The following is a 15563-nucleotide window of genomic DNA, read 5'->3' as shown; positions in this document are numbered from 1 at the left end:
TAGAATGGCGTAAACCCAGGAGGCGGAGCTTGCAGTGAGCTGAGATCCGGTCACTGCACTCCAGCCCGGGCGACAGAGCAAGACTCCGTCTCAAAACAAACAAACAAACAAACAAACAAAAAAAAGGGAAATAATATTGAAAAAAAGGTATAAAATGGTTTCTAGAAAGCTGCTTTCTAAGACGTGTTAGTGAGGTAACTCAAGATTTAAAAAAATTTTAGTTTAGTATTTCCTGAAAATAGATAAATGTGTGAGAAACAGAATATCTCACATACACAGGTCTCTAAAATGGTGACCGTAATGGCTCAATAAACAGTATGCTTCAAATTCAGGTGGTTTTCAGTAGTTTTTACAAAGCCTACAACACACTGTAGGCATTCAAGCATATTCTATCACTGTTTGGTTGCAGGAAAATAATCAAATAATTTAAATATCTACAAAGTGATATTTGTTTTCAGACAATGTAGTCTTATTTCAAAGCAGGTTTCAAAAGTTGCCATTTCAGAAATAAAAAGGTGATGGGGAAACAAGAAGTGTCACCTTACATAAAATGAAGTAACAGGGTGATATGCAAATGTACATCAAACCCCAAGCTTCTCCAGAATGTCAGATTTATTGCTCTCTATGCCATTCTAACTTGGGGAAAAGAGGTATTCAACATCGTTGGCAACTTTCCCCATGCTTTCTGAATTCTACAAAGCATGGAGTAGGCAGAGCCTGCCGAATCTTGCACAGTGCAGTGCCCCAGCATAACTCCACTGGTGATGCCACTTCCACCGCTGAAGAGCCTGCCACTGGGGGTGTAACAGCAATCTGCAGTTTACCAATACTGTACTCTTTTGTACTTGTCATTTGTTCAAATTTTGACTTAACAATCAATAGTAAATAAAAAGAGCGTAACAGAAAATATTGTAACACCAGGGACTATTACTACAAAAACAAAGTGTTCAGCGCACCCCTAGAGGCAGGCTCTTCATGGGTGGGTGTGACATCGCCAGTGGAGGGCAAGTTGGGGCTTTGCTCTGTTCCGGAATTGGCAATCCATGCCTGCTCTGCACTTTGCAAATCTGTAGAAACAAAGACAAGACATGATCACTAGCTGAACGTCATCAGAGATCTCCAGTATATCAGGACACCTCAAAACAAAACAGGAATCTTATCAAGGTTGGCGCTCTCTCTCTTTCTATATATTTTTTTCAGAGACAGAGTCTTGCTTTGTTGCCCAGACTGGAGTGCAGTGGCATGATCACGGCTCACTGCAGCCTGGACCTCCTCTTCTTGTTTTGTCACCCAGACTGGAGTACAGTGGCATGATCACGGCTCACCGCAGCCTGGACCTCCTGGGGTCAAGTAATCCTTCCACCTCCGTCTCCCGAGTAGCCAGGACTAGGACTATAAGCATGCGCCAGCATGCCTGGCCTATTTTTTTTCTTTTCTTTTCTTTTTTTTTTTTTGTTGTAGAGACAGGGTCTCTCTTGGTTGCCAGGCTGGTCCTGAACTCCTGACCTCAGGTGATCCTCCTGCCTTGACCCCACAAAGTGCTAGCATTACAGGCCTGAGCCACCATCCCCGGCCGCGGTTGGCACTATTTTTAAACCTATTTGCAGGTCACCTCAATTGAAAAAATAGGGGAAAAAAAATCAAGACCAAATTAATGCAGACTAGCTTCTGTCAAGTAAAAACAACTCAAGTGTATTCTTTATTTGCTTTAATATGAGTATAGAAAGGATAGTCTTTGCCTCTTCTTCTTCTTGACTAGAATCAACGAATAAAAGCTGCTGTCTTGCCGTGAGGTAGGATTTCATGGAGTTTGTGCCAGTGTCTAACTAAGTGAGTTGTAGGGAACTTGCACTTACAGGCACGCCTCTTCCACCAGGTGTCTGCCTTCCAAAATCAGCAAAGGCTGGTGTAAAGTCTGGTCCTCGAGGCAAAATCCGAGGATCCAGAGTTCGCATTGGCAATTTGGGTTGGTTGATCTGCATGAAGAAGCAAAAGAAAGCTTAACACATGTTCCAGAGCATTCCCTGCCACAAAAGATAACAAAAAATTTGACTGAAAGGTTACATCAGCTGAAACGGTAAGCATCAGCTTTGGAACCAGCAGAAGCCCAACCTCATCCATGGCAGGTTCTTCTGGGCTATCCTTAGAGCCATTAGGCTAAAACAATGGTTTTCCGACACCCTGAGAATGATGTAGGCCTTAAATTTCCAAGTAGGGGCTATACATAATCAGTAGATTGGCTCACTAGATACTGAGGACGAACTGAAAGGCACAAGACATTCTGAGATCCTCTACGCTAGCATCAAATTTTAGAAATAAAAAAAAAATATTCACCAGGACATAGAGCACTTACCTATAGGAATCCTGCTACTGCTCATTTTAGTTTTGATGCTGTAGACTTATGGTTAGTAAAGAATGTATTATGAGTGGACAGTAAGTCTTAAAGGAGATATGTTTCACGGGTGATGATTCATTTAAAATTTCACTGTCTGCCTTGTTAATCTGAGATATCTGACTTTGAATAAGTATGTAACGTGACTATGGACAACACAAAGTTAAGCAGACCAGTGAGAAATCAACTAATTAGTGTCCAAAGTCATAAACAGATAAGGCAGCAGGACAGGCAGGAATATTTTCTAAGAGGATAATCTAATTTGGTGGATATAACACTTGACTTCTGAGGTACTGAAGTAGCCTCAAATTAGCACCATTAATCAATCATTCAGCTGTCCTCACATAAGTGTCTAGGAGAGAAGACTTAGATACCACTAATAGAAGTAAGAAGACCTGTTGCTGTAAGAAAGTAAAATAATATAAATGAGTTCTGGATAAGAAGCTGCTGGACATCTTTATTAACCCATTTATGCCAGAGGCTGCAAATTTTTTTGTGTGAAAAATCAGATCTTGGTTATGACCTTGAGCAGTAGGATAAAAATAACTCCCACAAGCTTAGCATTCCAATAATGAAACACTAGGCATAAATCGGTTAAGAGGTAGATATGATTCCGTAAGATAGTTAATCTCTACATTTTACATTTTTGTTCCTATACAAAACAAGAATACTTCAAGCTTAGTCATCAGCTCTGGTTTATCTTTGATTTCCATGAAATTACTTTAGTAGATCTGACTTTACTCCTTTTAATTTAGTAAACAAATATTGACTATACTAATTTGCTGTGTGCACCATTAAGATCAGATGCAAAGAGGAAGGATGCCTGTTTGCACAAGACTGGGGAATTCAATCACTAGAGGTATCTATCAGGGAAATTTTGAGATACACACTATTTGAATCATGTTGACTCTCACTTATGTTTGATCTGCCAAATACCTTCCTAGATTTCTGACCTGTTCTCAATGCCAACAGAATTCCATAAAGAACTTTTAGAACAATGAGGAAAGACCTCTGTATCAATTTAGCCGGATGTTTCCCCCAACAAACACAAAATTTTTATATCACCAAAAAACAGCCATAATAAGCAAATAAATCAATTAATAAACATGAAAAAAACACCAGTCCAATATGAGCTAAATCCCAAAACGACTGTAACCTGTAAGAAACTCCAAATCCAACAGTGTTTAGGGAAACAAATTCTTAAACATTAGATATTTTTATATCATTTGGTCTAACAATTACTAACAACTGCTCATACTTCACATATTTGCACTTACAGTTAAAATCAGTTCGCACCAAAAAGAACTAGTTTTCTCCGAGTATGCAGCTTACCTTGTCAAGAACCACATCACTGATAGGAGGCAGGCCCTCTGGTTTTTGTATACAGGCTGGCATGAACTGGAAGTCCAGCAGAAACTCCCTGTCATACTGCTTCTTACCTTCAGTATCAGTAGGCTTCCAGGATTCTAGAAAGAGGAATACAGGCAGACAACTGTTTGTAGGGCATTATATTATATATGTCATGCATTGCAAAACAACATTTCCATCAACAGCAAACTGCATATACAACGGTGGTCCCATAAGGCTATAATGAAGCTGAAAGGTTCCTATTGCCTAATGACACTGTAACTATCTTAATATGGCAGCACAATGCATTATTCACATGTATGTGTTAATGGTAGTGTAAACAAACCTACTGTGCTGCCAGTCATTTAAAAGTATAGCACATACAATCAAGTGTAACACATAATACTTCACAGGAATAAGAAATAACTATGCTACTGCCTTACGTATCTACTACACTATACTTTTTAATCACTAGAGTATATTCCTTCTACTTATTAAAAAAAGGTTAACTGTAAAACAGCCTCAGGCAAGTCCTTCAGGAAATATTCCAGAGGAAGGCACTGTTATTATAGAAGATGACAGCTCTATGCATATTATTGCCCCAGAAGACCTTCCAGTGGGACAAGATCTGGAGGTAGAAGACAGTGATGTGGATGATCTTGACTGTGTACAGGCCTAGGCTAATGTGTGTGTTTGTGTCTTAGTTTTTAACAAAAATTCTTAACAAGTAAAAAGATAAATAATTTTAAAAATAGAAAAAAGCCTATAGAATAAGGACATAAAGAAACAAGGCCAGGGATGGTGGTTCACACCTATAATCCCAGTACTTTGGGGGCCAAGAGTTTGAGACTAGCCTGGGCAACGTAGTAAGACCTAATCTCTAGAAAAAAACCTCTTTTTAAATTAGCTGGGCGTGGTGACGTGCAACTGCAGTCCCAGCTATCAGGTGGCTGAGGTGGGAAGATCACTTGAGTCCAGGAGGCTGAGGCTGCAGTGAGCTATGATTGCACCACTGCACTCCAACCTGGGTAACAGAGTGGGAGATTCCATCTCAAAAAAAAAAGAAAAAAAAAAATAAGAAAAATAAAAAACAAAGAGAAGTATTTTTGCATAGTTGTACAGTGTGTTTTAAGCTAAACATTATTACAAAATAAAAAAGTTAAAAAAATTTAAAAGTTTATCAAGTAAAAAGGTTACAGTAAGCTAAGATTAATTCATTATTAGAGAAAGTACAAATTTTAAAATAAATGTAGTGTGCCCTAATGTTTTTAAAATCTACACCAGCATACAGTAATGTCCTAGGGTCTTTACATTCACTCACCACTCACCCAGAACAACTTCAAGTCCTGCAATCTCCATTCATGGTAAGTGCCCTATACAGTGTAACATTTTAAAACTTTTATATAGTATTTTTACTATACCTTATCTATGTTTAGTTATATTTAGATATGCAAATACTTACCATTACGTTACAACTGCCTACTATTCAGTATAGTAACATGCTGTACAAGTTTGCAGTCTAAGAGCAGCAGGCTATACTATACAGCCCAGCTGTGTAGTAGGCTAGAACATCTAGGTTTGTGTAAATACTCTTTTGTTTGCACAAGGAAGAAATTGCCTAATGATGCATTTCTCAGAACAAATCACTGTCATTAAATGATGCATGACTTACATCCCCTAAGAGTACAAAACACTTTTCAGTATTCATCTCTTCATGAACAAACACAAAATAGAAGGGAACGATGAAATACAGTCAGGAAATATTATGTGAAGATTTTAAACCATCACTTGTTCTTTCATCCCTTCTAAATACCTTTGAGTAGTAAAATAATCTAAAGCAAGTAAGAATCACCTCATATACACACTAAGCAACCTTTGGCCAGGGATATATAATAATCCTCACTAAATAAACTACCAAGCCCTTAAATAACTAAGAAATAAGAAACCTGATAAAACCCTTGGCTTCATGAAAACGGATAGTTTGGTTGTTCACTTGGAAATGTTATTTTAGAGAAAAAAAAAAAAAAGCAAAAAGACACAAAACACAGAAAAAACTTATTTAAGATAATGAAATGTCTAAGCAGTTAGATACTAAGTTTTCTTCCTTGCCTTAGATGAAATTTAGTAATTTCATCTTAAAAAAAAATCACAGTTTTCTTATTTTAATTAATAAAACTCATCAAAATCAGACTCCAGATTACTTCCTGATAGCAGATTGGATCCTCTTTATATTAAAGGTTCCTAACGTGTAGGTTATAGACCCACTGATGGTCTTGGAGAATATTCCAGATGTTTTCTACCTATCTTTATTACCTATTATATTTATTAAAAAGTAGACAGCTTATTGGGATTTAAATTTCAAACTGTTTTTGTTCCAATTACTACTGTCTTTTTTCCAATTACTGCTGTTAAATATTACAAGAGCAAAAGGTAGTTGGTCAATTATAGTCAGGGCCTATACTGTAAAACTGATGGATGAAAAGAATTAAAATATAATATGAAATATAACTAACATAAATTATGCAATATACAAAATGTTAAAACAAAATAAAGTAATATAAAAATATAATTTACATAGTCTAAAAATAGCAATAGTGTTTCCATTTTCTTAAGACACACTGGCAATGGCTACAAGTACTCTGTGACCTGGTACAAGCCTAGATCTTTTTCTTTATTTTTGAACACAGTATACAAGCCTAAGTTGACAAAAGCAATTCAGTACACTGAGTCCTAGGGTTTTTTTAAAAAAACTTTTACAATAGCATAAATTTACAATTTCATAAAGCCCATTAACAGGAGTTTACTGGTAGTGAAAGATCAGTATATCAAAGTGGTAAGGGCTTGGCGTGGCAGCATTTTGGGAGGCCGAGGCAGGAGGATTGCTTGAGCATAGGAGTTTGAAAGCAGCCTGGCCAACAGAGAGAGACCCTCCCTCTGTAAAAAATAAAAAATAAATAAAAGAATTTAAAAATAATATAAAATAAAGTGATAAGTAATAGTCATTGTGTTTCAAACATCTCTGACTACAACTCACAGTAAGACATATAATGACCTCATGACCCAGGAGAATCATAAACGCATACATAACTACAGTTTCCAAACTGATACTTATTCTCACTACATGTAATAGACTGACTTTTTTTTACTTTATCCTTTTTTAAATGTTGGTTGTGACCTATAAATTTCACAATCTATTAAATAGTATTAAACCCAACGGTTTGAAAAACACCTATCTAGGTTATCTTTGAGGTCTGGTATTTTACCTTTGAACCCTACCTCCTGCAAAACTTAGTTTAGATGTGGCAGACTAAGGAAAACTTTTCACCTACTCCAAACTTTTGTTTTTTGTTTTTGAGATGGAGTTTCGCTCTTGTTGCCCAGGCTGGAGTGCAATGGTACAATCTCGGCTCACTGCAACCTGGGTTCCTGGGTTCAAGTGGTTCTCCTGCCTCAGCTTCCCAAGTAGCTGAAATTACAGGCATGTGCCACCATGCCCAGCTAATTTTGTATTTTTAGTAGAGACGGCATTTCTCCATGTTGGTCAGGCTGGTCTTGAACTCCCAATCTCAGGTGATCCGCCCGCCTTGGCCTCCCTAAGTGCTGGGATTACAGGTGTAAGCCACCATACCCAGCCCAAACTTTCTATCAAAGGAGCCATCTTTCCTCACAGATCCACACCAAATCTCTCCATATATCTCAAAGTCAGTCACGGTTCATATAGTATTACGTCATAGGTTTAATGCATTTGATGGTGTCTTAAGATAATTCCTCCAGGGTTTGTATTTGTTTACCATATGTTTATCAAATATATTCCTTATTTACTTGTTTATCATACAGATTTACCACAGGGGACCTCCCATATTGCAGGTACTCAGTATCTTGTTTCAGAATTCAGTTCTATAGAGTGATTTCTGTCAACAGAGTTCAAGTCTTATGAAAGATGACTAATGCTACCTCAAGGAATGTGGTAATATCTCTATATCCCTTTCAATTAAAACAAATACAATAATTTTAAAAATCAAACTGCACCCACTAGCCTGGAACTGATTCCCTCTTCCAGATGCTCTTCCAATGCCAGTAAAAGGGGAATACCAGTGTCGGGTATCATTTCCATCAATACAGAACTCTCTGGATTTGCTAGTCACTAACTTAGGCTTGATGATCTGTCCTGTAAATATTATATTGTGATAAACCTCTTTCTTCCATCCAGTATCTCTCTATCAAAAGGCAACATTTCCCTAAGGTTGCAGTAGAGGGAAAAGAGGTAAATAGGAGGGCAGGCATAAACTTACCTGGTTTAAATGGAAATGTGACCCCATCACCAGAACTATCGGTGGAGCCTGAATTAGCATCTATTCCTTCACCCTCAGAAACACTCTCAGCACCATTACGTACTGGCTCAGCCTCTTCTCCATTTTCTTCTACAGCTTTCACTTTTTTTAGGTCAGAGGGGTCTCTTTCAGGATGAAACCCCTGGCTCATTTTATCTTGTTCAGATTCAAGTACTTTGTCAACTGAAAGTTCCTCTTCGGCTTTAGGCTAAATAATAAATGAACAAACAGGTTACATTTTTTTCATGGGTGTAAATATACACAAAAACCTACATCAACCCCCTTCAAAAAGCAAAGGAAAACATGTCACTCAAGATAAGAATGTGTTCAGCATGTTGTATTAGAATGGTGAGTTTTAAAAAAATACTTTTCTCATTTCAGCACCTAGGAAAAGGAAGACAATTCAAACGGCTGCTGAAATGCTTTAACATGAGGCTAATAATATCCAAATGTACCAAAGGTTAGAATGGAAAGAACTGTTAATCCATGGAACTTTACGAACATGAAAGAGTCCTAGTCAGAAATCTAAAACAAGCACTTCACTACCCTTGCCATTAAAGCTCCACAAATATAAAAGAAACACTGGAGGGTATTTTTTATACTGTCCTCTGGCTGTGAAATTAAGAGTTTGGAGAAGTGCTCAAAGCATCTAAGTCTTATAAAGCTGATCATATCTCATTTTACAGAAAGGCCACTTGCTAGTTAAAATCTATTTTGTTATTTGTTCTTAGACTTCTCTGAGGCTGTGACCATACAGAAAAATCTTGTATACCCCCCCACCAAAAAAAAAAAGAGAGAGAAATCTGGGTTCTGGAGTATCACACCTATTTTCAGAAGACAAAAAAGAACTGAAGTTATTCCTTAGATTATTTTTGACCATCTTAGTGTCAGATATCAAACAAAAATGGTTTTGTAAAGGCCTCATGAATCTTCAAAACTCCTTGAGGCAAAGTTCTCCACGAACTCCTTTTTCATGAAGGGTAAGCACTCTGAAAACAGGTACTCAGAGGTGTTCTAATTGATAAATTCACACGAGGAGAAGAGCCAAGAACTGGAGCTGGTTCAGCAGAGGATACTGTAAAGTAGTGTCATATACAGCAGAAAGTAGTTCACCCTAAATAATCTACGAAATTATGTTTAAAACAATTTTTGAGTGACAAATACTTCTTTGTTAGATAGTATTAAAACAGATATAATACTAGTAAATTTTATTTTGCCATATAACAGATTATGGTTGAAAAGCCAATAAATTGTTTAATGTTATTAATAGAAACAGTTTTTAGACTCTGTTTCTAATAATGGAAATAAAAAGTTCGTGCAAATATGCACAAACCTCACCCCACCCCTATTCCCCCGACTAATCCATGGAAAGAGATAGTACATAAAAACCCTCAAAAGACAGACAGACATAAAATTCCAAAAAAATAAGTTTGGAAACAATTTATTTTATTTTATTTTATTTTTTATTTATTTATTTATTTTTTGAGACTGAGTGTCCCTCTGTCCCCCAGGCTGGAGTGCAGTGGCGCAGTCTGGCTCACTGCAAGCTCCACCTCCCAGGTTCACCCTCTTCTCCAGCCTCAGCCTCCTGAGTAGCTGGGACTACAGGCGCCTGCCACCGCGCCCGGCTAATTTTTTTGTATTTTTAGTAGAGATGGGGCTTCACTGTGGTCTCGATCTCCTGACCTTGTGATCCGCCCACCTCGGCCTCCCAAAGTGCTGGGATTACAGGCATGAGCCACCGCACCCGGCCTAGAAAACAATTTATTTTATAAAGCATGGCAGAAAGTTGGTATCATTTAAACACTGAAAAAACCAGATCTACGAAATTTGAAACATGAATCAGCAGCCTCATTTTTAAAAATTTTAGACTCTAGTATATAGTCTAATTATAATAATCTTATAATACCATCTCATAATTAAGTACAGGTCATCAAGAAGACATTTAATAAATCTGGGATATGAGTATGTAAATGGTATTTAACTTATTAAAGAGCAACATAACCAAATTATACAATGATACAGAATTCTTATTTCAGATCTTATAAAATGTGAAAAAGGTTTTTTTAGAGAATACAGCAATCCTCTTCTCTCTATCTACCATCAACAACCGTCTATCACATAGAAATGGAGGCTACATTACTCAGAAATTTAATTTCTAACTGGAAAAGGAAGTATAAAGAAACAAGTTCTATGAATAACAAACCATAATTCAGAGAACATGGAATCACTGAATTATCTCAGGTGTATTACTATGAGGGGTATTTGAAGAGAATAACAAAAATAGCTTAATTAAATATTATGGGTTTTTTGTTTTGTTTTGTTTTGTTTTGTTTTTAGCAGGATAAAATCCTAGTCAACTAGTCTGTAAGCGTCTAACAGTTCCTAAATTGTTTACGCAGAAAACCAGATTTAAGAAAAACATCACTCCATTGGCTGGACAGCCAAAGGTAAATCTTTTATAGGAACCTGTTAAGAATTCACTTGACAGAAGTCTCTGCTTAATGCAATGAGTTTTTTAAAAGTGCTAGAAAATCAGACTGGTAACTATGTATATAATAATTGATGAAATGCTCTAAAATTTTAAAACTTATTTTAAGATACTTTGCCCAGGAATTTTAACATGAAATCATCCTTCATCCTTACTTTTCTAGGCTATAATTTTTTTTTTTTTTTTTTTTTTTATTTTTTTAGAGACAGTCTCGCTCTGTCATCCAGGCTGGAGTCAGTGGTACGATCTCGGCTCACTGCAATCTCCACCTCCCAGGTTCAAGCGATTCTCCTGCCTCAGCCTCCAGAGTAGCTGGGATTACAGGCATGCACTACCAAGCCTGGCTAATTTTTGTATTTTCAGTTGAGACAGGGTTTCACCATTTTGGTCAGGCTAGTCTCAAACTCCTGACCTCGTAATCTCCCCACCTCAGCCTCCCAAAGTGCTAGGATTACAGGCGTGAGCCACCGCACCCAGCCTCTAAGCTATAATTTTGATAAATATCTTTAATAATGCAACAACCTAATATGTAACCCAAATAAGCTGATACCAGAAACAAACTATTTTAAAAGCTGAGAAAATAAATCTAAGAAAGGGGGAGCTTGATTAGTGGAAATGAACACAATGGCACCCAGTATTTACTACACTATGCCAAAGAAAGCTCAGTTTTAGGAAAGACAGAAAAAAGAATTTCTGAAAGAAGGCAGTGTATAAAAAAACAAATATTTTTTGTCTTGCTTTCGTTTTTAAAAATTTTTTAGGTTATTTTATTTTTTTTGAGACAGTCTCACTCTGTTGCCCAGGCTGGAGTGTACTGGCACAATCTTGGCTCACTGCAACTTCCGCCTTCCGGGTTCAAATGGTTCTCCTGTCTCAGCCTCCTGAGTAGCTGGGATTACAGGTGAGCACCACCACGGCCAGATAATTTTTTTTTATTTTTAGTAGAGATGGGGTTTCGTCACGTTGGCCAGGCTGGTCTCGAAATCCTGGCCTCAAGTGATCCTCCTGCCTCAGCCTACCAAAGTGCTAGAATTACAGGCATGAGCCCCTGCGCCCAGCCTTGTCTTAACATATAAAGTTAAGAAAAAGTGATTGGTTCAAAATAAGTCAAAACAGTTCTTGTGTTTGAAGAGTAACAAGCTAAAGAAGCTTTATAACCAACTCCAGCCCAAGGGCCAATTCGGGCTCACCGCCTGCTTTTGCACAGCATACAAGGTAAGGATGATTTTTGTATTTGTAATATGTGAAAAAAATCTGGAAAAATATTTCCTGGCATACAAATTCAGATTTCAAGGTCTATCAATAAAGTTTTGGGAAGATACAACCATGTTTCTTTCATTTACACATTGTTGATGGATGCTTTTAAGCTACAGTGGCAGATTTGAGGAATTGTGACAGCATAAAATATTTACTATCTGGACCTTTACACAAAAAGTTTGCTGAACCTCAAGCTGAAGATTAGGATGAATATTTGAAGGCATGGGAGGAGTGACCTATCTAATATTCAATAATGCTTAGAAATCCAACATGAAGTATAACATAAGAAAAATAACAAAAAACCAGCTGAATCTAAAACAAAGTAAGTTAATGAAGCTCTTAACAGCCATAGCAGGATTGTATGTGATTCCCATGCCTCTGGAAGGTATTTTATTCTCTGTAGGAGCAACACTTTCTTGTTCAGCTGCAAAAGGAGTGCAATGACTATTGCCACCTCTATATCTTACTGCCAGTTTTTACACCCTAATAACCTCAATGAAATCACACCCATCAACATTTTAGTGGTTGCTATGAGACTAACAGTGACATCAACACAGCATCATGTAACAGCAATGACAGCACAGGGAAAGTAACCAAGGGGTACTGTTAGATGCCCAAAGAAGGTAAGAATTATAACTTGCTAGAAAAGCCGAATGAAGTAAACACGCTCAAAGTTATCTTAAGAAAATTTTTACATTTTAATATTATCATGTTAAACCTTGAGTAAAATTATTTTTAAAAAGTAGCTAAAAGAATAGTCAAAAAAGGGAAAAAGCTACATACAGATTTATATTGCTCTTCATTTATAAGCTTCAATACATAATGCTAAGGATGTTGAGATTACAGACAAGGAAATTGTTAGAGTAATCCTTAGGACTGATTTGCCCTTGTTTCTTCCTCACATTCATCTCTTGGACTTGGTATGTTTCAATCTAAAGCAAAATCTGGCATGGCTTATTTTAAGACAGACAAACCATATGAAGAAAAGTTATGTTTCTGGGATGCAGTTAACAGATGACAATCTTAGATTCAAAATAAATTTCTTTATAATGTACTAGATGAATTCTACCACCATTACTAATGGCATTTTTAAAAACTCTCCATTTTTGTTTACCAGATTATCTTTCTATCACGTTAATACAAAGAAAATTTCTAGTTGGGGGAAGAGAAGAGTTAACCAAAAATTGTCATTTTATTTATTTATTTGAGATAATGTTTAGCTCTGTTGCCCAGGCTGGAGTGCAGTGGCATGATCACATCTCACTGCAGCCTCAACCTCCAGGGCTCAACCAATCCTCCCACCTCAGCCTCTCGAGTAGCTGGGACCACAGGTATGCACCATCATGTCTAGCTAATTTTTTAAAAACATTTTTGTACAGTCAGGGTCTCCCTATGTTGCCCAGGCCAGTCTCAGACTCCTGGGTTCAGGTGATCATCCTGCCTTCACCTCACAAAGTGCTGGGATTACAGCTGTGAGCCACTGTGCCTGGCTAAGTTTGTTATTTTAAAAGAGGTATTTTGAAAGAAAAATAAGAATTCAATGAAATCAAACATGATATTAAAAATCTTTTTAAAATTCTAATATAAAATGGACTTAAAACAATTAGTCTCTGAGCTTGATATATTAAGTTTTACTCGCAAAACTATTTCAAGAAATAGGTATAAACACACACCTGTCTACGAAATGGCACCACTGCTCTCAATATGAACTTAAGAGATTTGCTTACCTCCAATTCTGCCTCTAACATCTCTTCAGTGGTTCGGGTCCGATCTTTTGGTTTCTTCCATGTCTTTGGTACAGTTATAGCTATTTGAGCTGAAATACAAGATCAGGCTCATTACTTGCCACTGCCAAGTCATTCTGAGAAATATTAGGTCTAAGTGATACCTATATTCAAATTCAGCAGGATAAAAGAGAACTTCACCTATACCAAATAAATAGTTGGCTGATCAAGTGAACAACTGTGTAGTAGCCCAGAGATTGCAACGTCAAGTGCTGTGGGTATAAACTCATAGCTTTCTAACCAGTGGCCTGCGTTCTTCCCATTTCATGGTTAGAAATACCCCAGCAAGTAATTCAACATGTGATGAGTATGCACATAAGAAAACTGACTTGTGATCCAATTCTAGACTTGGGTCTACTTCTATTAATCAACTATGTAAACTTAAGCAAGTCACAGGTCTCAGGCCCCTACATTATTCAGCTATAAAGTATAAGAGTGAGACTAGATATCTAAAGTTACTTCAAGCAATAAAACATAAAACGCACAGGATTCTGTTATTTTTAAGTTTTCTAGACAACAAAAGGATACTTCAATTAAGGTTTCATTAGATAGATAGCATTTCTAAAACATTCTGTTTTCATCTCAGATCAATACTGTTTGCCTAGCCTTTCATATTGCTAGAGTGAAAACTAAGAAAATAGATAATTTTTACTGAACTATTCCATTGTTTCAGAAATTCTAGATTAAAGGATTAAGTTTACGAAGGACTTTAAAAAATTCATCTGGCTTACAAATTCCACAGAATCATGGGTGTATAAGTGAAAGACATTTTAACGATCAGATAGTAAGCTGATAATATTAAACTGCTTCTACAGAGGGCAACTTATGAATCAATAGACAGGAGTGAGGTACTATAAGAGGATGAACAGGGAGAAGAGTTCAAGAAAGGCCACTTAATAGGGAACATTACCAAAAGCAAATAAACACAAAGCTAAAGGGTATCATCTAATCTGATTCGCTACAGAAATATAAGATAATTCACTGAGACTCTGGGACAGTCTCATCTTTTTTGGTACAACAGTAAAATGTGCACACACACTTTTTGGGGGGACAAGAAAAAGGAGACATTTAATATTTTTCCTCAAAATTACTGTACCATCTTAAAAAGTACTCTGCATATCTTTGTTATACACATCTCATACCAACTATTCTTTTTTCTTCCCCTCAGGAACCATTAAGGAAACACAAATAGACAAGCTGATATATTCTTCCTTTGTGTCCTACTCAAGGTAAATTTTTTCAAAGGATGGCAACCATGGGTGGGTTTAAATTTGCTATTGTCTCACAGACTTCTACTGAATACGTATATTTGGTAGTTGTCTCTTTGCATTTTTTGTGGATCTTCTGATTTGATATAACCAGTCTGTTTAATGCGCTTCCTCCAAAATTCTTGTGATTTTCAACTCTGCTTCCTGGATCTTTTTAGGAGTTATAGAGTTCAGAGAATCTGTAATTTTATTTTGTTTTGCATTTGTATGAATTTAGCTCTAAATCTCATTCATGGAAAAGAGGAAGAACTTTTTTTTGGAGGATTTTTGGGGCTCATATATAAGCTCAAAAAGAACTTCCTCTAAACAACAAAAAACAAAGATAAACTTTTCTTCCCACAAATATATCAAATATACTCAACCCCAAAACATGAAACAAAATATATCTTCCTTGAGTAATATAACACATTTAACATACTTGGAAAAAAAACAGCTGCCGAGTCAGTGAGAATTGTTACTCATCTTGTTTAAGTGGCTATTTAAAGTCTTGATTTAAAACAATAATTCAGAAAAAGAGGGACAGAAAGAGCACAGTATTCTTTAGGAGACACTTAGTTCTTCAAAAAAACTGAACAGATGGCCGGGCGCGGTGGCTCAAGCCTGTAATCCCAGCACTTGGGGAGGCCGAGACGGGCGGATCACGAGGTCAGGAGATCAAGACCATCCTGGCTAACATGGTGAAACTCTGTCTCT

The 15563-nt window shown here is 36.9% G+C and overlaps 1 protein-coding gene across 2 annotated transcripts in view; it reads right to left on the bottom strand.

The window, feature by feature from the left end:
• Positions 1-15563, bottom strand: part of EIF4G3 (eukaryotic translation initiation factor 4 gamma, 3) — a 374612-nt gene that overhangs the window by 86679 nt on the left and 272370 nt on the right. The window contains exons 14-18 of one of the 2 annotated variants that reach the window (XM_011933977.1): positions 13546-13634; positions 8032-8278; positions 3725-3858; positions 1857-1976; positions 957-1067 (exon numbers count right to left, since the gene is read on the bottom strand). In XM_011933977.1, coding sequence (XP_011789367.1) covers positions 957-1067; positions 1857-1976; positions 3725-3858; positions 8032-8278; positions 13546-13634 — 701 coding nt within the window. The remainder of the gene's footprint in view (positions 1-956; positions 1068-1856; positions 1977-3724; positions 3859-8031; positions 8279-13545; positions 13635-15563) is intronic. The other variant, XM_011933978.1, reaches the window with a different exon arrangement.

This window comes from Colobus angolensis, unplaced genomic scaffold (genome assembly GCF_000951035.1).
Source record: "Colobus angolensis palliatus isolate OR3802 unplaced genomic scaffold, Cang.pa_1.0 Scaffold130, whole genome shotgun sequence".
Lineage (NCBI taxonomy): Eukaryota > Metazoa > Chordata > Mammalia > Primates > Cercopithecidae > Colobus > Colobus angolensis.
Note: the sequence above shows the minus strand (reverse complement) of the source record. Positions and strands in the feature narration are given on the sequence as shown.